Source organism: Apiospora hydei (assembly GCF_038363865.1).
Source record: "Apiospora hydei strain CBS 114990 chromosome Unknown utg000002l_segment0_segment0, whole genome shotgun sequence".
Classification (NCBI taxonomy): domain Eukaryota; kingdom Fungi; phylum Ascomycota; class Sordariomycetes; order Amphisphaeriales; family Apiosporaceae; genus Apiospora; species Apiospora hydei.
In genome coordinates, this window is record NW_027117361.1 from 1,315,024 (window position 1) to 1,341,115 (window position 26,092).

At 51.8% G+C, this 26,092-nt stretch overlaps 13 protein-coding genes across 13 annotated transcripts; 6 read left to right on the forward strand and 7 right to left on the reverse strand.

The window, feature by feature from the left end:
* Positions 1-1,381: 1,381 nt before the first annotated feature.
* On the reverse strand, positions 1,382-2,191 carry PG997_000405 (uncharacterized protein; the record flags this gene model as incomplete). The annotated part of the gene is made up of 1 exon (XM_066804720.1): positions 1,382-2,191. One exon carries the CDS (start codon positions 2,189-2,191, stop codon positions 1,382-1,384), a length of 810 nt encoding a protein of 269 aa, XP_066674493.1.
* Positions 2,192-2,695: 504 nt separating this feature from the next.
* PG997_000406 (uncharacterized protein) lies at positions 2,696-3,414 on the reverse strand (the record flags this gene model as incomplete). The annotated part of the gene is made up of 3 exons (XM_066804721.1): positions 2,696-3,030; positions 3,087-3,151; positions 3,194-3,414. The coding sequence occupies 3 exons, from the start codon at positions 3,412-3,414 to the stop codon at positions 2,696-2,698; spliced, it is 621 nt and encodes a 206-aa protein (XP_066674494.1).
* A 308-nt stretch (positions 3,415-3,722) lies between these two features.
* PG997_000407 (uncharacterized protein) lies at positions 3,723-5,594 on the forward strand (the record flags this gene model as incomplete). Its single annotated transcript, XM_066804722.1, has 3 exons — positions 3,723-3,864; positions 3,920-4,592; positions 4,649-5,594. 3 exons carry the CDS (start codon positions 3,723-3,725, stop codon positions 5,592-5,594), a joined length of 1,761 nt encoding a protein of 586 aa, XP_066674495.1.
* A 288-nt stretch (positions 5,595-5,882) lies between these two features.
* PG997_000408 (uncharacterized protein) lies at positions 5,883-6,983 on the forward strand (the record flags this gene model as incomplete). Its single annotated transcript, XM_066804723.1, has 1 exon — positions 5,883-6,983. The coding sequence occupies one exon, from the start codon at positions 5,883-5,885 to the stop codon at positions 6,981-6,983; it is 1,101 nt and encodes a 366-aa protein (XP_066674496.1).
* A 221-nt stretch (positions 6,984-7,204) lies between these two features.
* Positions 7,205-7,959, reverse strand: PG997_000409 (uncharacterized protein; the record flags this gene model as incomplete). The annotated part of the gene is made up of 2 exons (XM_066804724.1): positions 7,205-7,549; positions 7,576-7,959. 2 exons carry the CDS (start codon positions 7,957-7,959, stop codon positions 7,205-7,207), a joined length of 729 nt encoding a protein of 242 aa, XP_066674497.1.
* Positions 7,960-8,630: 671 nt separating this feature from the next.
* On the reverse strand, positions 8,631-8,901 carry PG997_000410 (geranylgeranyl pyrophosphate synthetase; the record flags this gene model as incomplete). The annotated part of the gene is made up of 2 exons (XM_066804725.1): positions 8,631-8,778; positions 8,849-8,901. The coding sequence occupies 2 exons, from the start codon at positions 8,899-8,901 to the stop codon at positions 8,631-8,633; spliced, it is 201 nt and encodes a 66-aa protein (XP_066674498.1).
* A 3,478-nt stretch (positions 8,902-12,379) lies between these two features.
* Positions 12,380-13,109, forward strand: PG997_000411 (uncharacterized protein; the record flags this gene model as incomplete). The annotated part of the gene is made up of 4 exons (XM_066804726.1): positions 12,380-12,395; positions 12,452-12,656; positions 12,820-13,029; positions 13,073-13,109. 4 exons carry the CDS (start codon positions 12,380-12,382, stop codon positions 13,107-13,109), a joined length of 468 nt encoding a protein of 155 aa, XP_066674499.1.
* A 202-nt stretch (positions 13,110-13,311) lies between these two features.
* On the forward strand, positions 13,312-14,739 carry PG997_000412 (uncharacterized protein; the record flags this gene model as incomplete). The annotated part of the gene is made up of 1 exon (XM_066804727.1): positions 13,312-14,739. The coding sequence occupies one exon, from the start codon at positions 13,312-13,314 to the stop codon at positions 14,737-14,739; it is 1,428 nt and encodes a 475-aa protein (XP_066674500.1).
* Positions 14,740-14,821: 82 nt separating this feature from the next.
* Positions 14,822-15,175, forward strand: PG997_000413 (uncharacterized protein; the record flags this gene model as incomplete). The annotated part of the gene is made up of 1 exon (XM_066804728.1): positions 14,822-15,175. One exon carries the CDS (start codon positions 14,822-14,824, stop codon positions 15,173-15,175), a length of 354 nt encoding a protein of 117 aa, XP_066674501.1.
* Positions 15,176-16,259: 1,084 nt separating this feature from the next.
* PG997_000414 (uncharacterized protein) lies at positions 16,260-17,750 on the forward strand (the record flags this gene model as incomplete). The annotated part of the gene is made up of 1 exon (XM_066804729.1): positions 16,260-17,750. One exon carries the CDS (start codon positions 16,260-16,262, stop codon positions 17,748-17,750), a length of 1,491 nt encoding a protein of 496 aa, XP_066674502.1.
* Positions 17,751-18,248: 498 nt separating this feature from the next.
* Positions 18,249-20,143, reverse strand: PG997_000415 (uncharacterized protein; the record flags this gene model as incomplete). The annotated part of the gene is made up of 7 exons (XM_066804730.1): positions 18,249-18,473; positions 18,543-18,846; positions 18,934-19,333; positions 19,399-19,447; positions 19,509-19,692; positions 19,756-19,880; positions 19,955-20,143. 7 exons carry the CDS (start codon positions 20,141-20,143, stop codon positions 18,249-18,251), a joined length of 1,476 nt encoding a protein of 491 aa, XP_066674503.1.
* A 713-nt stretch (positions 20,144-20,856) lies between these two features.
* Positions 20,857-22,914, reverse strand: PG997_000416 (uncharacterized protein; the record flags this gene model as incomplete). Its single annotated transcript, XM_066804731.1, has 4 exons — positions 20,857-21,531; positions 21,738-22,049; positions 22,097-22,477; positions 22,612-22,914. The coding sequence occupies 4 exons, from the start codon at positions 22,912-22,914 to the stop codon at positions 20,857-20,859; spliced, it is 1,671 nt and encodes a 556-aa protein (XP_066674504.1).
* An 802-nt stretch (positions 22,915-23,716) lies between these two features.
* PG997_000417 (uncharacterized protein) lies at positions 23,717-24,216 on the reverse strand (the record flags this gene model as incomplete). Its single annotated transcript, XM_066804732.1, has 2 exons — positions 23,717-23,870; positions 23,975-24,216. The coding sequence occupies 2 exons, from the start codon at positions 24,214-24,216 to the stop codon at positions 23,717-23,719; spliced, it is 396 nt and encodes a 131-aa protein (XP_066674505.1).
* Between the last annotated feature and the right edge of the window lie 1,876 nt (positions 24,217-26,092).

Here is a 26,092-nt window from a genome sequence, read left to right on the forward strand (position 1 = left end):
ATTTGGCCCCCTTGCACTACGAAGAATCCTTCCCCAGATCCCGAGGTTGCAAAAGTTCCTTCTCAGCCGCAAATCTACCAAAGCCCATTGCATGGTAGCTACGCCAGGCCATGCCCTCCCTTAGCTTTCTGGGGTTTCCGCCAAAGAGCCGCCGGTCCTCCACCCAATCAGGATCGAGTGCCAGCTCAGCCGGCGAAGTACCTGTGCAGATCCTTGCAGGTTCGGCAGTGGACGGAAAAAAGCTGAAAGATACTCTGCGCCGGAAGAACCGTCGTGGCTACAAGCTCGAAGTACTGCTCTCATTATTTCCACACTTGACTGTATGTGATTCGTACCCATGGATCTAACTGCTGCGATCTGTTCCAGTTACGGTCGGATGAATACTACGTCTATGCCGAGGAAGGGCTGACACGAGGCGAGATCAGTGGGTGTCGCTGATGGTGTTGAGGGTTGCCATGGGACCACTGTCCGTGTGCAAGTGCAGGAGCTATGGTGTAACAATAAGGGAGGCGGTTTCCAGCTGTTTCTGAATCACGATGTAAGGGTATGTTTAAATTTAGCAACAAGGCAAATTGTACCACCAGTTCATACACATATGTCACTCGTTCAACAGTTGCAGACTGAGTATACGTGTCACGAGTGTGAGTTGACGGACTGTTAGAAGTTGTTGGCTTCAGGCACTCGATTCTCTGTCAAATGGTGATAACCGTTTGTAACTACACAGCGGTTTATCATCTTCGTATTTCGTATTCTGCACCCCTAACCTTATTGGTGATGCCATATTTGTATGCTCTCTATCGCTCGTAAGCCTCGCCAATCTCGCTTGGACGGGTCCGCTACGTGGCTGATGAAAATGCGGAAGATAGGGCTAATACTTCCTTCATATTGGATACACTCTAGGGAACAAAGCGTCCATGGATCCAACCACCAATAATGCAGGAGCATCTCAGCTCCCATCGTTCGGCGGGCAAAATTGAACTTGAAGCCTACACTGTCCACTGTGGACTTTATTGAATAACTCATGGCCATGGTGAGCCAGACCAAACATTACAAATACCTCAGTAATTGGACCATCATCACTAGGCGCCACCATGGGGGTGGAACCACTTCACCATTACCAAACCTCATCAAAATCTGTACGGGCACAATCAACCCTTGTGTTTGAACCTTGGGGAGGGGGCAGGCTTTTGTGATTCCTTGAAGGTTTCTGGAAGTCAGATTGTGTTGAAGCTTCAGTGGCGTTTGCCCTTGCTTTTTTAGGGGTTTCCACTGTACAATAAGCACATCGCCCAACTTGACAGTTTGAGCAGTATTCATTGATAGGAAGTCCCATAGGCCCATTACCGCATTGGCACTAAGCAGCGTCAGTCCACACGTGATGTCATCCAGCTATTTCTATACTCACACAAAACCATGTAGCCATGCTGAATCTACTGTCATCGCCATAACTGGAAGCGCCACGTCGCTCTACGGCGTCGATACGAACAGACTTTTGCTGCCGACTGGCGACTGGGGCGTTTCTTGGAATCGTTGGACTAGCCTCTGAGGGTAAAGTTACTGGTGGGGAGCTTTTGAGGGTTGGGTCAGTAGAATGAGGACTCGATCCCTGCGTGGGGTCTTTCGAAGTTGGCGCTGTTCTCTCCTGGTCGCCTCTATTCGAGCCTGGAGGTTGTTCAGGGGTTTCCGGGTGGTCCAAGAACAGGTTCTTTAATCTATCGATCAAGTCTTTGAATTCCTCACCCTCTTGAGCCGGCTGTTTGTCCTTCGTCACGCCCTTTGACGCGGTCGTAGGGTTATTGTCTGTTTCATTTGATCCCGCTTTCCGGTTGCCAAAATCTGCAGAGTTGCTTCTGCTCGTGCCCAACTTGGGTGCTGAGGTGTGCTTCAACCACGGGTACTCCCAAAATCGACGCTTAGAGGGAGCTTGCATCGTTGTGGAATCCGTCTGCTTTGTATCGTTGGTACTTGAAGCAACTAACAGCGGGTTGTTGGACACACGGTCTACCCCGTCTGCAGAGTCTGGAGGAGTCGGGAATCCTATGAAGGCAATATGCTCAAGGTGGTGTGCCAGATGACTGGATGCAAGAAGAGCCCCCTTTGGCATATCTTCTAGGCATATAGGACATTGGGCACTCTTCCATGGTATCAAATCGGCATGGCTCAAAGTAGTATGTTGTTTCCATTGACCCATTCTGGAAAACATCGAAATACCGTTTTCACAATGATTGTCCAAACAAACGTAAGGCTGCATATCTTTGAACAGATGTCTCCTGTTTGAGTGTTTAGTAAAGGGATGTAAGACCATCAAGTCTCGACTTACTTCCACGCAGATTCGTTAACCAACACAACATATTTTCCGCACCCAATGCACGTAAAGGGAACACCTTTACTAGCATTCTTAGGTAGCGGTGGGATCCTGAGTGAGCTGCCCTGAGCTTCTGCACTCGCTATCTTTGTCTTGGAATTTTCTCTTGCTGTGGCCACAGAGGTTTCCAGATGAGGAGCATGAAATATTTTAGATGCTGGTTCGACCGTTGGCATCCCATCCGAAGACGATATAGCCTGGTTGTTCTTGTCCCTGACTTCCTGGCATCGAATAAATCGATCGCGATGCGCATTCGCAAGCACTTCAAGCAAATCCGGGCTACAAGATGGATATTGCCTGCGAATGCTATGTTTGAATAGCGAAAGAATGTCAGACGGAGTAAGGGGTGTCATATTTGGTAGGGGTTTCAGAAGCTTGAGGCGTTTGCGTTGACGTTCGGCGGTGAATTGTTGATCTTTGGCGAATGGCCTTCTCCTGGAATCTGTATCCAAGGTCTTGAAGACATCGAACGTCTGTCTTCAGATCCTCAGCAATATTGGAAGGATCACTGGCGTTGTCGAAGAATCCCTCACTGGTCGTATCACTGTCAGAATCCTGGATATCCCGCTCGATTTGTGTTCTCAATCTCTCTATTGCGATACCAACCTCAACTGCGCTCTGGGATGCTATAGGCTGTCGATCCTCAGTGACCAAAATAAGGAGTCCTGTAGGTATCAGACTATGTTTCATTGTCTATTGTGCGGGTAATATCAAAACTTACGCTTAAGAAGCGTCCGACAGATGTTGACTAGAAGACGAAAGGTGCCAACTCGAGCTCTTCGTGATCTGTATAGTTCATTGTCTAAGAGACCTTTGCTAACGCCATACCCATGAGCCCACAGCTTCAAGGAGTCGCGGCTTCTCTGTAGGCTTGTGATTATAGGCGGGTCTAGCGATGCTTGGTCCGAGAGGCATCCCACAATATCTGTGAACAGTTGGATGCATGGTCGGTAGGCATTGGCAAGCAGAAGTGACTCGCCCGAACCAGACTCGTAGATACCTCCGCCGTCATCGCGCTGTGATTCTGAGGCAATGTAGGATCCAGACATCTTTATAATGGTACGGGATGACTTGGGAGAGCGATGATGTGAGATCTCGATAAAAAAACAAAGACAGGAATGAGTACTTGCACTTGGTGGCCGACATAGCTGAAGTTTGTCTTGATTGGATCCTGTACTTGTTGGACAGAAGAGGGGTAGAAGACGTGACGTGGCGGGCGATATGTTCATCCTACATTGACCTGCATACAGCCTTATCGCCTTCAACGTTGCGCCCCAAGTAAAAAGCTGTCCCCGTACCCCTCTTTCCCGGCTGTCCCAGAGGCGACATTGCGCAGTTGCCTGCTACATTTGTCAACATGGCTGAAATCGTTCTCGGCGTATTGCCTCTGTGCCTTAGTGCTATCAAGGGTAGCATTGCTGTCCTAAGAACATTGAAGGCAGTGCGAAATCGCAAGAGCGAGGTCGAAAGGCTGAAAAAGGAGTTCGAAACCCAAAGAAGTGAGCTTACTCTACAAGACACTATGTCCTTGTTTGTGGTGATTGATCCAACTAGTTATATTTCTTGACGAATGCGAAATATTGTTTCAAGAATGCCTTGACGACGACGTCCTTGCCGGAGAACTCGTCAAAGACACTACGCATCCGGCTTGGCAGAAGTCTCAGTTGGACAAGCAGATCAAGACATACTTGGGAAGGCGACTTGGTCGATATGAAGAGACGATCAAGGACATTCAGAAGTACATCAAAGAGCTGAGTGAATCTCTCCATGGGACAGCTGGAGATTCTCAGCGTCCAGATGTGAAGGTATGCTTGTGGAAACTGAGAAAACCACTCCAGCGACTAATAGGCATTTTTCAGTTGAAAAAGTCGGAGGTCACGCGAGAGGAGCTCAATGTTATCCGCAACAAGTCGAAGTATGAGTCTCTGATTGAAAATTTGAGGAAGTCTAACCATGAGCTCAAAAATATCCGAGAGATGGCATCAAGACGTAACGAATCGGCACCACCCCCTTCTCACCAGGCCGAGCCCTTGGTATCCCTGCCCTCGTCCTACCACACTGTTGCGCAATACTCTGCCTCTTTCTACAGAGCTCTAAGTGAGACCTGGTCCTGCAAAAAGCCCAAACACACCAACCATGAAGCCCGTCTATTTCTGGATTGCAAAAATGATACCAGCTTTAGGGTCGTGCTGCGCTGCCGAACGTCATCTACTCAACTAGCCAATGAGTTAGTAATTACCGTTCTTAAGTATTTTCCTGCTCTAGGCGCTAACAATTTGCCAGTACTTGGGTTGAGTCCATGGTTCTTTCAGAGAGTCATGAATTGGTCAAGATTCCTACGCCTCTAGGTTTCCAGACTGATGAAAAATGGCCACGTGCTGTGGAGGTCAGAAGGCTCCGGGACAAGGATAGACGTTCAACACAGCAAACCGGGGTTTCTGGGACCAGCAAGTCAAGTTTGTTGACTGCTCCAGTGCCCATAAATCTCGGCTTGTCAAGGGACTTGTGTGCTCAGCTCTGCACACAGACGAAGTCAGCCATGTGCAGTCGCTACCTTGACGCTTCTGACCACATACGGCATAGCATCCGGCCATTCTGCGACGAGAAGTGTGACCACAAGTGGTGCCTCGACCAGGATTCCCTGAGCGATCCCACCCAGCTAGACAGCATCCTCGATGTGACTGTTGAGCAGTCTGGGCTCGGCGTGGTCCAGCAGTTGCAGCTTGCTCTCAGGCTAGTCAAAGGCATTCTGCAGTTTGCTTCCACGCCATGGCTTCAGGCCCTGTGGCATCTCAAGGACTTGTCATACTTTCAGATGAAGAACGGGCTCTCGACTGCCTTAGCAACCGTACACATCAACTCCGACCTTACGCAGCAGAACCATCCCAGACCCAAGAGTATTAATCTCCACGATACGCTACTCATGGCGCTGCGCGAACACGGTATTGACAATCTTACACTGTTCAGCCTGGGAATGGCATTGCTCCAGATTGGGTGCTGGAGGCGGCTACCAATCGACGATATCGGCGAAGTGCGGCGCATCGCTGAGTGCAACCTTGGCCTCGGGCTTGCATACCAGCAGATCACTCTGCAGTGCCTCGAGTGCAATTTTGCGTCGAGCAAAGACCTCAGCAACCCGAAGTTGCAGAACGCGATCTACCAACACGTGGTGTGCAAGCTCGAGGAAAGTATCAATGTTCTTGGAGGAGACTGTGACGTGTCGTACTGACAATGATGTGCTGGATTTCCGACTCATTTCGTCAATTGGGTGCTCCGACAAGTCTGGCAGGTTCGCCGAGGAGCTCACAGGGGTGGGTCAAAGGGGGCTGTAAAGCTGGGGCAGTGATGCGTAGATCGCCCTAACTCTAGGCAGAAGTACGATTATCCTGCATGGAAACCTCATCGCTTTTTCTCCTTTTCTCTTTCTGACATCTATAAAACTGCGTCTTCCGTCTTTCAGTTTTAGCAAACGGTCACAGAAATCAGTGACCAACTCAACTTAGAAACTGCCATCACCATGCCCGGAACAACACCAGCCCTCAACCCTACGGAAGTTGCCGACTTCCACAACGTCCTGCAGCAATCCAAACGCATCATCTCCGTCCTCGGCGCCGGCATCTCCGCTTCCTCGGGACTCGCGACCTTCCGCGGCACCAACGGCCTCTGGAACGGCCAAGATGTGATGCAAGTCGCGACGCCCGCCGGCTTCCGCCACGACCCGGGTCTCGTGTGGCAGTTCTATGCCTACCGCCGGCACGAAGCCCTCAAGGCCAAACCCAACCCGGCGCACTACGCGCTCGCGGAACTATCCCGGCGCGTCGGACCCAGCTGTGTGACGCTGACGCAGAACGTTGACAATCTAAGCCCGCGCGCGGGGCATCCGGAGGGGCAGCTGAAGCAGCTCCACGGCAATCTGTTCACTCTGCATTGCGTCGACATCGTGGGTTGCGGCTATGTCGATGAGGGCAATTTCAAGGATCCCCTCACACCGGCGCTGGATACCACGCGTGCCGAGGCCGCGGCCATCGGTCGCGTCGATCCGGACCACAAGCCCAAGGCAAGCCCAATGCTTCTGGCCGGGCTCGCCCGGAAGAACGCCCAGATCCTCGGCGAAAAGTTCGAGGACAAATCTCCCCAAGCCGACGACCTCGCGCCACTCAAGGCGGCTGTTGCCGTGGGGGACGAGCAAGAGCCAGGTGCTGCCCGCCCCCGTCCCATGTCCGACATCCGCATGTCGTCTGGCTTGAGCAAAGAAGACCTGCCGCAGTGCCCCAAGTGCAAGGCCAACATCCTCCGGCCCAGCGTCGTCTGGTTCGGCGAGGCGCTCGCCGAGAGCACGGCGGAGGATGCCGAAGCGCTCTTTGCGGATGATGCTGAGCCCATCGACCTGTGCCTCGTCGTCGGGACGTCGAGCAAGGTCTGGCCGACGGCGGGGTACGCGGAGAAGGCGCGCAAAAAGGGTGCGCGGATTGCCACCATCAACATCGAGGCGGGCGACGCCAAGGGGCTGCGGCCAGGCATGGACTGGGTGTTTGTCGGGGATGCGGCGGAGCTGCTGCCGGAGCTGCTGAAGCCGGTCATTGGCGGCCCTGAGGGGTGGAAGAACGCGACTTCATAGTGTCAAAGATAGGAGATAGCACCGTTGGATTGAATAGCAGAACTAGGTGTGGAAGTCCTGGGGGACTTCCAGGTCTTATATACACATTTGGTTGTGGAGCGTCATAAGCCCCTATTCAACACATAGTGCATTGATCATAGTTGATAGATATAAACATTCTCCATGGGTATATAACGAAACACATCATCATATAAATGAGCCAGGCCAATATCGCTTCCCTACTAGAGCATAAAGCTCGAGACCAAAGCCGCTACAGAACACCCCAGAACAACACCACCCAGACTCCCCTTGCCCAACCCCGAAGCTCCGCTCTTCGCGTCATCGTCCTTTTCGTCGGTGACGGATCCCTTGGTCCACGTCCCCGCAATACTGCTCCCATTCGTGCGCGCCTCCCTCGCCAAGTACGGCGCCCCGACGGTGACGCGGCGGCCGTTAAGCGTCTCATTGGAGCAGCCGCTCAAAACGCCCGTAGAGTAGCGGAAGAAAGGCAGCCAGTTGAGTGTAGCGCTATTTCCCGGCTCGACTGTGCGGTCGCTGATGGCGAACAGGAAAGGACGAATCGTCGCCTCGAGTGTCCTGAACTCCCCACGACCTCCTGCTTCGGCCCGGCGGTGGTGGTGTTCATCTTCTGCTGGAGCCGGCGGTTATTGCTAACCGCCCTGTTGTAGCCGTCCTGGGCGAGCCTGACGATGGCGTCCGTCTCCTCTTGGGACGCTAGCACCAGTGGTTCCCGGCCCGTCGGAACGATGCTGGAAATCTCGGGCTTCACGACGATGTGACGCGGTTTCTGCTCGAACGGGCATGGGGACTTGGCGTCCGCGGGACAGTCCAGGCGCTCGAGGACCTGGCCGTGGTCGGTTGAGAATCCATTGTTCATGGATTCCTGGGACGTGTCGCCTTGTTCCCATTTGGTGCAGACGGCGGCTGCGGTGCCGGACAGGACGGCGACGGCCGCGAAGATGCCCTCAAAACGCATATTGGGAATGAACGAAAAACTAGTATGAAAATATTACGGTATAGTGGTTTCAGCTGAGAAGAGGTAGATTAGACAACAAACTGGCGCCCGCGCTCTTTTTATCGTGATCAGGCGCCGAGATCTCGGTGGGGGCCATCAATCAATTCTAGTGCGGCGCAGCAACGTTTGCCGCTGATCGCACCAACTAAATATCGCCAATTCACTTACCCCGGAGCAATCAGATCGTCTCGGAGGAACCATAATTACAAGGAACTCCCAGAGCTAAGCCTTAAAGAGTGTGTAGCTTTTGACGGGGTCTGCCAAGAAGCATGCTCATCCGCCGCCAACATGTAGCTTGGTCGTCAAATTAAAGCTGCCAGTTATATCGTCTTGGTCCTATTTTGGTGTTCTTCCCCATGCGGCAGAAGTCGGGGGCTGTAACATTGACTTGCGGTAGTTAAGTATACATATATAAGTACAGTTGACGAGTCTATGTGCTGTGCCGCAGACAACGCTGGCTGAGCAATCCGGCTGTGAAGCAATTCCTCGCCCGATAGCCCACAGCGTGACCCACCCGCCGGTGATGCGATAGAAAACGGTGGTGAGGAACTCCACGGGGTCGCGCCAGAGCCTCTAGCCACTACGAGACCGGAAGGGTGATCCAGTTCAGGAATCAGATGATATGTCCGGCTTTAGTATCCCCTATTGAAGCCCGCGAACCGATCCAACACTTGCACCTCTACCTTCTTGGCCATGTTATGTTCCTCCTGCGATATGCGGCGTAGCTCCGCCGTGTAGAGCTGGTTGTGATGGTGCTCCTGCGCGGCTTCGTTGGTGAACCTTGCCTCCGAATTAGTCCATGTGGTCTTTTCGCCCAAATCACCTATATTTCAAGGGGTGTATTACATACATCTCGACGACGTAGAACACACCGGCAGCGGCGCACCAGGAAGCGCAGAACATGATCGCTTCCGGTTCCTGCTTCTCGACATCTGCGCACAAGTGACTCAGCATCCCTTGTACCTGCTCCCAACCAGTCGTGGTTATCAGACACATATGCTCTTGAGTTGACAGGATGCCGATCATGAACGTACCCTCTCCTATTTGCCCTCGGTAGGCGTGACGATGTTGATGTTGAAAAACATCGTTTCGGTACGCGACTATCCAAACGCTTTGCGCAATCTCAACCACAAGAGGGGGGAGAGGTGGTTAGGTGTTGCCAGCGGAAAAGATTATGGCACGGCTTTCTGCTTCATTGGGATTCAGCTAAGGGGGGCCTTCAATTAAAGTTTATCTGAGTAGCGACCTGCATGCCGGTATTGTTATGTAAAACCCGTACCTATATGTGCGGTGACCCCCGGAATGTTACGTAATATTAAAGGAAACCCGTATTATGATTCTTTTTTAACCGATTTCTTTTAAACGAGAATTATAGTCCTATAAACCCAGTCTTTTAAGAACTCGTCATCAATACAGTCTAGCTCCGTCCTCTTACCGAAGTATACATTTCCTACCCTTCGGTACTTCTCCCCAAATAGGTCTTCAGCCCTTTCCAGTACTAGAGCAAAACCGCGTCTTCTATAACCTCTCTTTGCCGTGATGAGTAGTAGAGTAAAGTTTATTCCTTGTGTTCCAATAGCGCCATGCTCAACGTAAATGTTGTTGTGGAAGGTGAGAAAGTAACTTCCCTCGGTGTCCCAACCATCCCACGGTGGGCGCGGACTGGTCCGATCTATAAGGAAAACAGGGGTAGGTTTATGTGGAAGATAAGGTTGAAGTGATTCTTCCTGTACTGCATTGGGTCGATCGTAGATTGGACCATCAAAATCAGCATGAGCTTTAAACGGCGTCCCGTGGCTGGCGATGTAATCTTGAGCTTGAACCCACGACGTCCGTTTCAAAGGAATGGTCCAGCCTCTGACCGTCAGAGATCCTCCGGCCTTAACTTCACCGTAGGGATTCGCCAAGTTCTTAGCCTGAACACAGCTATCCACGTACTCAATTTCGTACAGGCCGCAATAATCTGGGTCTCGATTTTCAGGATCCATGTCCCACGCATAAACTGCGAATCCGGCAGCTGCGGCACTGGGCCATGCCCACGTTGGATTATCACGACCCTCAGTCGGCTTCCTTAAGTAGGTCTCTGGGGCCGCAAATGTCGAAGCTTCCCAGGACAGGCTGAATGCCAATTCGGCTGTCCAAATCCCGCATAGATACTCGCCGCCAAGAAACTTGTGTATTCGCTGCGCTATGCCCGAGAATGCAGGTAGTCTGTCTGATTCGCTGAAAAAACGCCGCTCGCAATATGCCTGCAAGAAGTTGGAATACTCTTCCAGGACGGAATCCCGTGAAGGGCTCGGTCCGGTGTAACTTTGATTCGGACGAAGAACTCGGGAAAGAGGAGAGAGCCCGGAGTTGTCAGGAAGTTGGTGTCCTGCCCAACCAGGCATGCCGTTCGAGGTTTGCCATTCAGTCGGACATCTCCAGTAAAACTTTGTGCGACCATAGTACAACACGCGATTCGATAGAACGTCTTCTTGGTGGCACCAACCACGTCTGCTAAGCTCCGATAGCTGTGTCATCTCCCACAGACTTTCGATCTGTTCTTCAAGATCGAAATAGACCCGAACCGGTTCCTCGCTGCTGGAAATGACTTTGAGCTCTGACTCGACTGGTTCTGGTCTTGCTGCGGGTATAATACCATCCATACTGTGACGTGATGCAATGGCCGAAATAGTGATCGCTGCATTGCCGAAAGTTGACGCCATCTTTTGCGATTCCCTAGCCCAATCCTCATCTGAGTCTTGAACTATGCACAAGCAGTCAATCCAGATGTACTGGAACCCGAGAGCTCGCGCGATGTGGATCGCGTCTTGGTGAACATTGGCAAGTTCATCAAATGGGAGACGATGCTGGTAGGTACTGGAGGTCTTTGTGCGGTTTCTCAGACGGCATGGTGGCTTATTTTCTCCGGTACCCCAGCTGTAGCTGAGAGCAAGGTAATGGCCACGCGAACCGGGACTGGGTACGAAGACTCGCGGCGTTCCACCTGCGTATGCACCTCCGACGTCAACGACCCGTGTCGGTAGTTCCGGCCGTTCCTTGAGGTGATGACATTTCGCGTGCTGGTTGGAACACCCATGAAGCCATTTTCGAATGAGCTCAAAGCAAAGTTCTGACCCCATGTTTATGTCCAGATAGTCGAGACCAACGCTGCACTCTCCGACATGGATTGGTGACGCTGGGGAAGCTATACTGTAAATTTAGGCTGTTGATTCAAAGACCCTGAAAGGTACCTTCTTTTCCTGAGTTACTTACATTTCAGTTTTGAAAGTGATAGTACTGCTGAATGATTTAAGAACGATGTCTTGTTTCTTCCAGGGAAAACATGAAGTTGCGCCACGATGATATCGTGATGCATAGACTTATCCCATGGCCACAAGGTGCCAATACAGATTTGAATCTCGGTATCTTGGAATTTTCTCTTTGCCTCAGCTAAGAGTGAGTCTCCGGTCCTCGCAAAGGAGTTAAACCAGGTTTTGCTGAAAGCGTATCGGATTAGAACACACAATTGGCAACCGGCATCGGCCGATTTCTCGAGTTCGAAAATAGAAGAATGATGACGGTAACATGCCGACTCGATGTATTTTGCTGTGGCTTCTTTGACATTGTCTCCAGCAAGCTCCAGCAAATGGGCGATGGTGAGTTGACTACACTTTTCACAACTCATGGTAGATCGATTGCAAGATGTGCACAAGCCGCTGCTGAGCGTCGTGAGTCGCTGCTTGTTTTGGTGTTGCCAAAGAGGAGACGTGCTTAAAGGTGAGCAGGTTCAACTACATTTACCGGCATATATGGTTCCAATGCAACACAGCCTTCACTTGCCCTCGGCAAGTCCCACTGCCACCGCCACGAAACAACATTATGACATCAGCGTAGATATGAGAGCGGCAGTCAGGCTACGGTACGAGCGGGGTGTCGAATCATGCAGCCTCTGGTCTATGTTGTATTGAAAACTTGTTTTCGTGGCGTTGAGTGATTGGCCCTCGAAACGCCACTGCATGAGCTCTTGTGTAGCCCGAGATAACAGCGTCATGCTTCTATTCAATACCTCTTGTCCATGAAAGCATAGTATGGATTCTGTGGTTCTACTCGCGCCATTTTCATACTTGGGCTTGAAATGGATGATTCCTCCCTGACCCCAAGCAGGTGGGTGTTTACTAGGGCGGATTTGCATCAACTTGGACACGACGAGCAGTATTTCAGAACAGACTTAAGACAAATTTCTGGTCAACAACCCGACTTGTGCCTTCCGTGGCAGTATGGAATGTACCTGACTTACCCATCCCCGCGAGCCCCCGACTGGTCTTCGTTCATGGCGCATATCAGGCAGCGGAACGCCGATAGTGACGAGAACACGCAGTACAAAATTCTCTACATAATGCGCCGCGCCCAAAGTAAGCGCCCTGGATTTCCTTCACACAATCCACTTGAACGCTCAACAGGATAAAAGTCGAACTCTCTGTAAAAGAGGTCTCTAGTGATGGACAACCTGATCCTATACTTGACGAGACGGGCAGAGAACAATGCGAGGAGCTGTCGTCCAACTTGAGGAACGCAATAATCACCGCCGGTGTACCTGCCCCTGAGATAATCGCGACTTCACCCCTGACACGTGCCCTCGAGACCACACAAATGGGTATTATGCCCGTATTCCCGTCAGTTCGTCCTGTTATTCATGAAGGCCTACGGGAAGGCCTAGATGGAAGACCAAAGAATGAGCGTCACAGTAAGAGTTGGATACAGCACAACTTTCCCACCATGGACTCTCAGAATGTAGACCAAATCGACATTCGACATTCTGGGAACAACGTATGACAGCCCCGACCGCAAGGAGCCATACCAGGCTATTTGGAGCCGCGTGCAAAACACAATATCGCTTCTTTTCGAGGAGAACCCCCAAAGCTTGGTTATACTACTCATGACGCACTGCTACGTGCAGCAGACCATCCAGCGCGAGATTACCGGATGGGATGTTCCTGAGGAGGAGCGAAAAGAGTCTGTGGAGTTCTTTGTCGGAGACGCAAGAGGGTACGCAATAGTGATCAAGGGATCAAAATGCCTGTTTCAATAGCTTCACTAAACCTGAGTTTCCCGCATTTGTCATATGACTTGACGTGAGGAAGAACCCGAATTGGTTCGCTAAGACATCCAATGATGGGCATCATTCGATATACGAATTGCACTTATGCACTAATGCATTCCACGTGTCAGGCTTATCCTGATTTGCATATATAGGTATGTAAGCAGCCTCCTCTCACCGAATGCAATTCTGTCTCTCAATTGCCCTCTTCATTTCACCAACTTTTCGCCATGGCCGATCCTCTCTCCCTTGTTGGGGGCATAGCAGCAGGATTGCAGCTTGTGATGGTGGCCTCGGAGGCCTTGCTCGCCACTATCAAGCTGATCAAGGATTTGAAAGATGTACCTGGCAGGCTCGCTACGCTGTTGAACGAAGTTACTGACTCCATAAGTCGCCTCTGCTACAGCTGCAGCACGGGATCGAACCTCTTTCGTCATATGAACTCATCTCAAATGGATCGGTTGGCGCGATGTGCGGCGGCACTTCATTCGGCCCTACAAGATATTAGCAGTGTATTGGTACCTCTCGTTGACAGCGAAGATGGAACTGGCAGGGTTCGACCAAGCCGCTACTTTTGGAAACGCCTCGTTTCTCTCAAAATTGAGAAGGAGCTGCCGGAAAAGCTGAATAGGCTCAATCGTTTGAATATAGAGATTGTCCGGGAGCTCGGTGTCGCCACATTGGAAACCCAGATTACCACCAAAGGGCTAGTTGCGGCAAGCAACTTCACATCACGCCAGGGTCTTAGAAGCATTGAGAGTAAGATGGATACCCTCCAGGACGACTTTCGAGATTTCACTCGTTCGGTACAGAGAGTACACCTTGTTACTTCCGAAGTGTCGCATCAGGCCACCATAGCCCCGGGTGATAGCTCAGCTTCTTCCCGAGTTGAAGTTAGCCAGAGCAGCTATAAGCCCAGGAACAATCCTACCTCCTCGCGTATCGGTCCTGGGGGTACGGAGTCGTACACTCAAGAATCGATAGAAGACCCACGGTTGCCGCCAGATCAGGCCATCCAAATACTTCGCTACCTTTCAGGAGGCTCCAATGCCCCTACCACTGCCGGACTCCGGGTTATCTCCCCAAATGGGCTTTCTTCTACGAATCTGGAAGCCGTTCTATGTGGAATCCGTACTTACTACACGATTGGGAACTTTGACGCCTCCCCAATGGTTGTAAGAACGACATTCTGGGAAGATACTGACCTCGCGATCTATTTGATGAAGGTTTCGGCCGGTGTTCAGCGAGGTGCCAGCCAAAGCCAAACCCGCGGGTTTAGATTACTCAAGAAGTCCACGGCAGAAGTCCCCGGAACGCTGTACCAGGGCGAGGCCAGCTTGATTATTGAAGCTCTGAGTATACTGTCTCCCACGAACACCAAAACATGCGCGTATGTCCGAGACGGCATGCTCCGGTATCTGAGCGAGCTGGCGCGGCAACAACTTCCCTCGACTCACCCATTTGTCCTCGTAATCGACACGCTCAGGAAAGATGACAACTGCCAGGATGTAACACTACGCGCGCTGACCTTTGTCGCCGAGCGCCTTCGGGAATCGCTCGGCCCCGTCCACCAACTTTCGCAAATGGCAACGTACCGCCTGTGCGGGCTTTTTGCGGCGCAGCGGGCAGTATGCCGAGGCCCTAAGGATAGCAGGTGAGGGAATCCGCGCGATTCGCACCGTGAAAGAGCCCGGCTCGTCCGAGGAGCGGTGGCTGCTACGCCAGCTCGAACACGTGTATATGGACCAGTGCGACTGGGTTGCCGCCCTCGGCGTGTGCTTCCAGATTGTGGGACACTCAAGGCTGGAATCGTCGAGCCCGGAGCCGCGCTACCACGACGAGTGCGCCGTAATGACCATGGAGGACATCGCTAAGTCCTGCGAGTGCGCGGGAAACATCCACCATGCTATTGCGTGGCTCAAGCAAGCTAGCGTGAGTGGTGGTATTGTTTGGGGGCAAAGTGAGACTCTGGCGCATGTACACGACAAGTTGCGCGAGTTACTGAAACAGGCCGGCATGTACGAGGAACTAGAGATTTGGGCCCCATCAGCGGACTCTTCAGAGAGCCGCAACGCAATGTCCGGAGGGTCGTGATGCTCGAAACGGCTTGATACAGAAGCCTGTAAAGTCCTGGAAGTCGAGACAATTGGATTGGGTACCGAGCGTGGAGTTTCAAAGTAGAGCTCTTGTGTTCTGAAGTACAAGTATTGTGTGCTGCATCACACGCATATGGGCTGATGAATTCGAACAAAAAATAGACTTTGATGCGCGGGATGGGACCGACGGCTACACCTAGGTTAGGTACCTTCTAATACCATCTTCCAGGGCGTAGACAGTCATTGTACTGGGGAATGCGGGGGAAGTTGTGGGGGGGGACGCAGCATAGCCTCCTCGGAAGAGCACGGCACGTGTGCTCATGTTCTGGTTGACCTAAGCAAGTACCTAAGCCTTCCTTCCCCAGGTATCCAGGTATTCCAACAGGCACCATAAGCCCCAGATTACTCCAACGATTGTGCCATTCAATTTGAAGCTCGTTGCCATCGTTTGCGAACCCCCTTCCATTTTCCATCCCCCAAAATGCGGTGCCATTTATGTGCCAGCTTGTCCATAGGGAAGCTGCTAGACCAGATCAACTACATGCACCACAAGAGCCTAGCGGAGTTGAAAGAATGCGCAAGCTCATCCGAGTGCGATCTTTGCTTGCTTTTCTGGGAATGCATCAGCAGTAGTTGCAACAAAACGGTTGTCGATGACTACCTTTCGGGCCATCTTCAAGATACTGCCATATATTTGACGCCATATTTACATCATTCAAATGGCCTTCGCATATCAGATTACCCCAAAGAGGGCCCTGGAAATCAGATATGGGTTTCTTCTGGTCTGGAGAGCAATAATACACATGTATATGGGGCCATTCGTGTCTTCGCTCAACGAGGTGGGATTATCCTATTATCATCCATTCTAACCAAAGGTTCATGCAGGTCTGACTAGGTTCAACTCAGGTACCCCCGCAGCACAATTCATCTCGGAAAGGGACTCGACAAGCCTGCCAGATGACCTCCGAAACATGGTAGATATCTGCGAACCATGGCTCAGAGCATGCCGGCAGACCCATTCGTGTTGCTCCGCGGAGCCATCATCCATGCCGACACGAGTTATCGATCTGGGCGAGCCAAATATGAACTCGACACCGAAGCTATTAGTCACCCAAGGGCGAAAGGCTACTTATCTGGCCTTGTCGTATTCGTGGGGCTTAGGAGTTCGACACAATGTACAACTTCTGAAACGAACAAAGGAAACGTTTCAGCATGAAGGTATAGTCGAAAGCGCGATGACCCTTTCGCATCAAGAGACCCTTCAAGTCGCTCGTATGCTAGGCTACCGATACGTTTGGATAGATGCTTTTGGTATCATCCAAGACGACAAAGATGACTGGGCTACGCAGTCAAGGCAGATAGCCGATGTCTATGGGAATGCAGACCTCACTCTCATCGCTGGAAAAAGTGACGATAGCCGCCAGGGGTTCATTAAGAATGTCCCTCGTCCACGCGTTCCTCACTGTCCTATTCAATATAGAAGTCCTGTCACGTCAACATCGGAGGATTCCACTTGCTATATCGGTCTCCAGCTTACAAAGGCCACTGGGCCAGTGGAAAAGCGAGCATGGTGTTTTCAAGAATTGAACCTATCAAGGCGCAAAGTCACATTTAGCGTACAGCAGTTGAGCTTCAAATGTAGGCACTCAAACATTTATGAGGACGGGGCATATGTCGCTCACGTTCCGGGCAACTGGCTCCGGGACCTTTCTATCCGTCCTTCTGCTGATCGCAAGGTTGAACCCATGGACGTTCTGAAACACTGGTACGAGCTCACGATGCAATACTCGCTTACCGATGTCTTTGACCCAACGGACAATTTTGCAACTCTTTGTGGAGTGGCCAAGAGGTTCCAAGAAGCCTTGCAAGGTAGCAGGTATCTTGCTGGAATATGGGAGTGTGATATGGTTCGCGGCCTGCTGTGGAAAAGTCGCAAGCTATACTTGGGGCCCAACTCGCGCCAATCTTTGAAAAGGCCCAAAGGGGTGAAGAGACTCGAGGGCCAAGAAATCCAAAGAGCACCTTCTTGGTCGTGGCTGGCTCTGACAGGACCAATCATTCAAGCCACAGGCAAACATCATGACGAGGTCTTCAGCGACGAAGCAAACCTCCGCTGCCGCACGCTTCACAACGATGGTAGAACGTGGACACCGGATACATGGGATCCAGACGTGGTTGTGTATCCCTTCCCACAATGCAGATTGAACATCGTGGGCTGCATTCGTGAAGTGAGCCGGTCTAGTGTTAAAACCGCGAATTATGGAAGAAGACCCCGATGGCAATATTCACTGGCGAGGATCAACGACCATGCATTTCTCCTAGAGGCAGTCAATGATGTAAAGCGGTCCAAGGATGACGGCCTCTTAGGCAGCATTGTTGCCATTGGCCTGTTCGATATTGAAGAGCAAAGAAGCTCGAGGGCGCTATATGCTATGTGCTTGACCTATGAGGAAGGACTGATGCTTGAAAGGACAGGAGACGGCTATTACCGCAGGGTCGGAGTGTTCTCGGTGGAAGACGATGGTTATTTCTCCGGGCTCTCTTCTGATATGCTCTCTGTTACGCTCATTTAGCCATAGAGTTTCATAAGCCATGGGGCGTGTTAAATAATACTTCATGTAATGTAATGCAGTGCCATAAAGTGTTGTATTCTGTACTAACTGCTTCTGATGGCTAGATTCGGTTCTGCCACTCTGCCTCATCTTACGAGGTGTTACGAGCCCTTCTAATTTAACGGGGCCTATGCACCAGTGTGGCTTGTTACTCTGGTCATATTACTAGCCATATATAAAAAACAACATCTTCCCCTTTTCATAACTAAGCTCATAAGTCGTCGGTCCTTCCAGACCCCTTCTTTTATTCAGCTGCCTAGGCCCTCACTATTTCGATCTCTTTCTGATTAGGCATTCTTGTCTCTGTCGGTTCATCTTCAATCTATAAAAGGAGGATTTCCCCGCATGATTGTGCTTATTAGAATCTTTACCAAACTCTAGCTACCGTCGCAGCTTCTTGGCTTGGTGAACCATTGCCGGGCCACTTTAGCCCTAAAAAGGGGTAACGACATTGTGGATCTAATAGCCATAGAGATTGACATGTTCCGTGGTGGAGCCCCTGATTTTGGTATTCTCCCGAATGAGCATCACCCTGAGAATCCAAGCACACGCAATGGCGCCCAAAGCAAACCCAGCCGAGGTTCCAAACCCGATCGCAAAACGTGGGCTGTCGTAATCAGGCCATAGATACGCTCCGTAGATGTACCCGACCTGGCCCGCTACGTTCGTCATAGCCAGGACCACCTTCCTCGATATTAGTTAACGTTTCACCTCCTTGAAACTTAATAGGGAGTAGAATGGGTAAATACTCACAGCCTTCTTCTCCTTAGTCTGCTGCAGCGTCGAGCTAGCCCACCCGATGATGACCGAGTTGACCGAGTACGCCCCGACGGGAAACACGAAGCAGGCGACGTAGCGCGCCGCCGTGTTCAGCGTGCTCGCGGCCCAGATGAAGCCCACGACGGCGGCCGCGAGCCCGGCCGTGATGTGCCAGGTCCGCTCGTGGAGACGGCCGGAGCTCCAGCCGCATAGGGATGCCCGCCGCGGCGGCGAAGATGAAAGGGGGCAGGTCATGAGCAGGGTGGCGGTGGTATTGAAGCCTAGGGTTTTGACGACGCTGGTTTGGGGCGTATCATGTCAGTCATGGCTCCAAATTCGGATGGATATAGGGGACGACAGGGGGTCTGTAGGTGTAGACACTTACGTCGGGAAAAAGGAGTTGAAAGAGCAAGCACTCAGATGGAAATTCTGCATAAGACAGAACAACCAAGTTCGCTTGTCCTTGCACGCCTGCTTGAGTCCCTCCCACGTGCTCGCGTTCGTCTCGTGCGCCTCCGTCACCCGGTCGCGCTCCATGCGGGCGTGGGCCAGCTCTCGCTCGGCCGGGGTCAGCCAGTGCGTCGTCAGGGGCGTGTTGGGCAGCATCCAGAAGCCCACGATGGCGACGAAGCCCGTGATGGCGCCCTCGATGATGAAGAGCCAGCGCCAGCCGGCGAGGCCGCGCGCGCCGTCCAGGCCCCAGAAGACGCCGGCGGAGATGAGGCCGGAGAAGCCGGTGGCGAGGATTTGGGCGCAGTAGAAGAAGGCTATGCGGGTGGCGACCTCTGTAAAGGGGAGAAATGTCAGGTAACGTCTCTTTCAACATTATTTCAAGCTACTGCCCGCTCACCTTTTCTGGTATAGAATATGGCGAGCATGTATGTCGCCCCTGGATAGAACTGCACAGAGTTTTAGCGATGTGTCACTGAGAGATCAATGATGGCTAAGGAGAGTGTTTACAGGCGCCTCGGTGATTCCAAGGAAGAACCTCACGGCCACCAGACCGCCGTAGCTATGGACGGCTCCGGCACAGGCAGACACAACAGCCCATACGAACATCCAAGCGCTCATATAGATTCCGGGCCGGATTCGTGTGATGAGCATGTTGGACGGAATCTGCATGAGCACATAACCCACAAAAAGACTAGTATTCCCCATATAAGTAAAACTTCCCGCTTCCAGAGGCAGATGAGTGAGCAGAACTTACATGCTGACGCAGGTGTTGAACTGCCACCCGGACATGTCCAGGTCTTTCTCCAGGTTGTTCAGACGAGCCTGCGCTATGGCGTTCCTGTCGACGTAGTTGAGGAAGTACATGATCCATAGGATCGGCTATTGTGCTGCAGATCAGCGACATAGACCTTTGAGAGGGCAATAAAGGGGTGGAGTTACGCAATTGCGCTTACCATAATTCGAAAGTCCAGTTTGCGGACCAGTCTGATCTCGGCCGGGTCTGATTTGGTCGCCACGCCCGTGTAGTCGACAACGCCCGCGTCTTTGGGTGGTTTCTCGTCGGCTGTGTTATTGGTCATCACTTTCGTTGCTTCCTCCCCTCCCGTTGGAGGAGCTGCAGAGGCTGGAGTGTCGTTTGCCATTCTTCGATGGGTTGCTTGCTGTGTTCCCTGTGGTTCCAAGTATGTTTACGAAGAAAACACAGACTGTTTTAATGCCCTTTCAAATGGATCTGAGGGGCAAACAAGAACACAGTTTCAGTGGAAGAATAACATTAATTATATATGTATCCAAGAGTCGTTATATCAGAGCGGTGTAGGTTGGTTCCCCAGGTTTCACTCCCCCGCATGCCTATGCTTATGGCTGAGCTTCCCCCGCTCCCTCCCATGAGACCAACCACCCATTTCTGCATCGTGACAGGTCGGATGCTTGTGGCCAAGATAGCCCAGGAGCTATTTGGGGAGGCCAAGCCAACAGCCAAGTCCCCTCCCCCATGAGGTCAGGGGTGCTAGCGGATGCAACGTTAATGTAAAAGTTTTGGGGTTTGCTTGATTCGCCGTATTTGGGGTATCGGTTACGATAGGGTGGTAGAACTACCGACGATGCAGCACTGCGTTTCATTCAATATGTTGTTTGGAGAAGTGTAACGCGATGTCGTGATCCCTACACCCGCAGACAGTTGATATGACGTTGGAGAAGCTCGTACTTGGAAAAGCGCATATCTGGGTAGTATATAACATGCCGAGGTTAAATAAGTGATACTACAGCCCTCAAAGCCAGTTGAGGCCAGTTAATTCCGTCACGTCGACATCATACGCGAACAGCGCTGTCGGAGCCGACATCGCGTACCTCGCTGTTAGCCGCTCTGGGGCCGACCAAATGTCAATTTCACCAACGACCCCTTGGCCGAGATATACATCGAGTTCTGGTCATTGAGAGAAACTGGAGTCTCGGTCTCCATTGTGACCGCATCAAAGACGTACTGGCCTTGAGTCTCACGCGCCCTTTCCGCCTCCTCTGAACGCAGCCATTCGGCGCTGAACGGGAGCTTCTTGGACAAGCCGCCGGAGGCCGCCGCCCCCGTCGAGTATTCGATGTGGACCTCCAGGACACCATCACTATAGAACTGAGATGTCATGTTGGCACCCACAGCTTCTGGTAGTGGAACATTGCCGGGAGTCTGACCGCCGCCTTTGGTGGTGATGCTGGACAGCAATTCTGACAACGATGATATCGGGGAGGCGCTGTATGGGCACGTCTCAGTTACTTCGGGGGACATGATCGCCTCCGTTTCCTCCACGATAGTTGTCAGCTTCTCATCGCTTCGAGGACTATCACTTGAGACCTTGGGCGACTCCCGAGCAATCGCGCTGGCTTCCGCCTCAGCTTTCTCGATTGGTTCAGGTGATGGATACCAGGGCTGGTTGCTGTCAACCTGGAGATCATCGTAGTACCCTCCCCCGCGAGAAAGTGTCGAAGTGGACACTGGCAGGGTCAGAAGCGTGCTTTCGTTGGGGTCGGGATATTCAGTCTTGGCCCCACGCAGCAGTAACGTGGCCACGCTGTCCTTGATAAGACTGTCCAAATACTCTACGAATCTCAAGTGCAGGTCGGCGCGACCAGCGCGAGGCAACCGCCACCCAGCATATAGTCTTCCGTGGGACCTTGGGTATGCATTTTCCCGTGGGTGGATATGAACGTGTTGCACAGGAAGCAGGCATCTTTGCTCGAACAAACCACCCGTGGGGGTAACTCCGACTTCTCCAGCTCGTCACAGTAGAACAGAAGCTGGATTTCAGCGTGGATCTTGGCCTCCTTCAGCGTTCTCTGAGCTTGCTTGACTTGTTCTTGCTCAGCCTTTTGAAATGTGTCGTATCCCAGGAGGCGACACATGGTCCCAAAAGGTCCTGATTGATTTTTCTTCCTTGACTTCTTGGAAGACATCTTGGAGGCGAGGTCGGGTTCAAGTTGCGCAACTGTGGGCTTCTGGAAAACCTCAGGGGTAGCCGGACCGGCACGACTCTCATATGCCGGACAAGCGGGTATTTCCTCGCCAGGCGGCACAAGAACCGTGCAGAGTCTCGGTACCTGGCAACCTTGTTGATGATGTTCAAGAGACTTCGTTTTGAGTCCTCGGGGAACGTTTGGCGGTCTGGCATTGCTTCTAGCACGCTGTTGACGTCTTCCAGCTGCTGGAGACGACAAAATCCTTCTACCAGTGCCTCCAGCTCTTGCTGGGTCTGGTGCTGGATCCAGGCATCGACCAATTTCTCTACTCCTTTAACTGTGGCCACGAATAGGGGGAACCTGGAGGACATCCCGGCTTCTTCGAGCGACTCGCGGGTGCGTTCCAAGACAATCTTGATAGACGGCTTTGGGGGTCTCCCCCTGGCTCGCATTGTAGGTTTCTCGTATAGTCGTAGTCGACACAAGATACGATGAGAGCACATGGATATGATGGCAGCAAACGCCCTGTCCTTAAAATGCGTAGTGCCACCTCGGACTGATGAAGATAGTTAGTGACAGCTCGGGGCAGATGAATATTGTTTGGTAGCGTGCCATCAGATACTTGACTTAGTACTGCGAAGAGCTTTTTGAACCCCTTATTTACCTCCTCCAGTACATTCTCTCCATCATTGGGTTTGCCCTTATTAACTGCGAGTAGGACATCCAACGACGAGGTCTCGTGGTTCTCTTTGATACAAACGGCAGTGACATAGTTGGAATTTTCTTCAATACCGGAGAGGAATGCCAGGACGCCGGCCAAAAGCTGCTCTTTTTCAAAAGGCAAAACGTAGCCCTCGCCGAAGTTAGGTAGGTTGCTAAGGGAGTTGGCGTGAGGTCGGACGGGGACTGAGTGTAGCATGTACAGATGAGCAATGCTTTTGGCGCATCTTGTCGCAACAACATCCATCACAAGTACTTCGGTGATACAGCAACAAAAGCAAATATTGCTTCCTTTTTCTTTTCCCCCTCTAAGTTTGCAATGCCAAAGATATCCGAGTATTGAGAGCTCGAGGTCGAGGGGGTAATCCGGCCAATGTAACCCCATGAAGGGCCTCAATGGCCGGCCTCCCGCATGATGCAGCCTCAATCTCCTCATGCAGTCACCCATCCCATGAGGAGAGCAAAGCCACGTCAATCCCGGTGCCATATTTACTGACCGTCTTATGTACATTGAGAGAGCAAACAGAGGTTTGTCCAATTCTGACGGCTCCAGGATCTGGCATTGGCACCGCCAGATTCCGTTTGTCAGATTTACCGCACTCTGATGCAAATTAACAGGAAGAAGATTACAGCGGTTGAAAGAGGGGAGGCTAGTGAAGAGTGGTGATGATGGAAGCATTTCAATCAATATGTCGTGGCACTTTCATGTCGCAGCGCCGTAAGTTAGAGGGAGCTGCTACTGGCACGTTCCGGCTCCGAGACAAGATCTTCGAGAAGTTGAGTAATGAAAGTGACGACCCAGTTGTCATTGAAGCATAGTGAGTTGATATGTGGTATTTATATTCATTTATCAATTTGACTTTGTGGCAGGACATCCTGTGTATGTGTATGTCTCTACAGACTTGGTAGGAGGGATGACCTCCCTTTAACCCTTCGATGCAAGTGCATATGATGATTGTTGCATGTTTCCAATTCACCAGACCTATCCGGCCAGCAGATCGGTCGCCTTGTCATCCTCAGCATCCGCCTACTCCAGCGTGTCCTGTCTACTACAAGAACACGGCGTTGGTGAGGCCCAAAGCCGTCAACGCACAGCCAGCATACAGCCAGCGGTGCGACAGAGCCCCCGACTTATGTCCGGCATTCTCTGAGACAGTGGCGGGGGCGGTAGGCTCAGATGCCGACACGGAGCCGCTACCATATCTATCATTCACTTGTCAGCACAGCTCCATTTGACTAACACCAATGGGGCCGTAGAGAGGGATATCTCGAACGACCCACGGCGGTTGCATATTGGATCCACTTACAATGCGCTCATGCCAACAATGGAAAAGGTGTGAGGAGTCTGATTAGGCGCGTCCGTCGGCCTGCTGGGAGCCGTAAGGATGTTGGTGAGCGTCGTGCTCACCGAGGGTAGGGCCATGGCGTTGACGAGGGACGGCGTGGCGGAAGCAGACGCTGATGCCGATCCTGGCGCCGTCACCAAGGCACCCACGGCAAGCTGGAGGAATCCGATGAAGACGGAGAGGATGGCGAGTGAGACACGCATGTTGGCGATGGTTGAGAAGGATTTACACAACAGCGGTGGTGGTAATGGTGGTTCAAGATTTCAGGTAGGGGTCGTAGTGACACGACAGAAGGAAAGATATTGGTGGGGGCTTTTGTAATCCGAAGAGTAAAAGGGATTACACCAAATGCCACGCTGGTTGTGTGAAATTTGATATTGATGAAAGGAGTCAAGCAAAAGTCACGAGAGCTGGAATAAGGAGTGGTGGCTGCGCCCTGTCGAACAGAGTGTGGAGATGAGGGAGCTGACTTTGAGTTTGGACTTTAGGCAGCGAAATGAGTTGAGACAAAAGGAGGGAGTGTGTTCGTCTGTTCAGCTAACCAACAAGCAAGTAATTGGAAATACGCAAGATTTGCCGCAAACGGAAAAAGAGAGAGACAGAGAGGGTAGATGTAGAGACTGTTGGTGCGTTGGCTGCAAGTCGGTTTGCTTTGCTTCGTTCGTTTGTACAACCCAGAAAGGAGGGAAGATGCGACAGAACGGACGGGATGGGGAAGTTGATATATGGCATTTTCTGGATTGAATGGCTTCTGGAACAAACGGACGAGAATCCCCATCATCCCAAAGAACAGCATCCCTACTGTACATCTGATCTCATCCCATCTTTGCCCGTTCCGTCCAGCTGGTTCCTTTTGCGCGACCCCTAGACCCTCTCGCCCTCCCTGCTCCCTGCTCCCTTCTGAGGTTAGGTACTAATTAGGTTGATAAGATCTGCAGGCCGATTTCGCGTGGGAAAAGAAGCAGGAGCTCCTGACGATCAGCCTAACCTTTCTGCCGGTGCGTTTCGTCTTTTGCGCGCGGTTCCGTCCCCCAATGCTCGGCCTACGTAAAAGGTGGGATGCGCGGTGGGGTCGGTTGCCGAATGCGTCTGCAGATCTGTATATCAATTCCTCACCTCGCGTGGCGTGTTGCTTGCCGATCGGTGTTGGACCCCGAGAATGTGGGGAGAGCATCAGCGGCCTCGCCGCGTGGTTTTTGGGGGAGTGGTTCTCTGTCTTTGCTTCTTGCTTCGGTTCGGCAGGAAGAAGCAGGTGCAAGCAGCACTCGTTGGTCCCTGAACCAAGCCCGCCAAGCTACATGATATGAATCTCATATCAGTAGCAGCAGTAAACACGGACAGTGAGGTGATGTTAGACCACGTGCAGAAACGCGCCATTGGGGAATCGCGATATCGTTTGTAGACTGCTGTTTTTTGTAACACCCACAGTACCTAAAAAAGTAGGTTAAATTTGATTACCGGGTCATTCGACGTATTGGATGCGACTTTGATTGAAATGACGGCGTCCCACTTCCCCGGGTACAGTACGACGGTGACTTCAAAAGCGCGTCATACCAATCTGCTTTTTTTGTACGAAGTACGGGAACTGAGTGAGTTGCACATGGGTAGTTGAGCAAATGCAGTCATCGCTGAAAATGTAGCTATGTCATGCAATTGTGCAGTTTAAGGGTTGAGGCGGGGATATTCCCCCACCGTCTGTCCTCCCTGGGTGTCCAGAGGCCATGCGCGAATGGATGGCCGTTTTTACCGTAACAGGGAGATAGATAGAGTATTTTCTTTTTCCAATAGAGGAGCCTCTATCGTTCAATAACCCAAAGTTTCAAGACGTCTCAAATTGAACAGCTTCGCACGTGCAAACAGGACCAGGCGGACGGCAGATTGAGTGAATGGGCAAATTTACCGCCCTCCCGGCTCCTAATCTTTGGCCCGGAGCGACTTCCGCTCCCCCAAAGTGCAATGACGGATCGGGTTGGGAAAACCCCAAGCGAGCGGCATCTAAGACCCAACGTTTGAAGATGTCTTGCACGGACTCTGGCAGGTCTGCCCGCAATCACAGAGGAGCATGTCCCATACTCTATC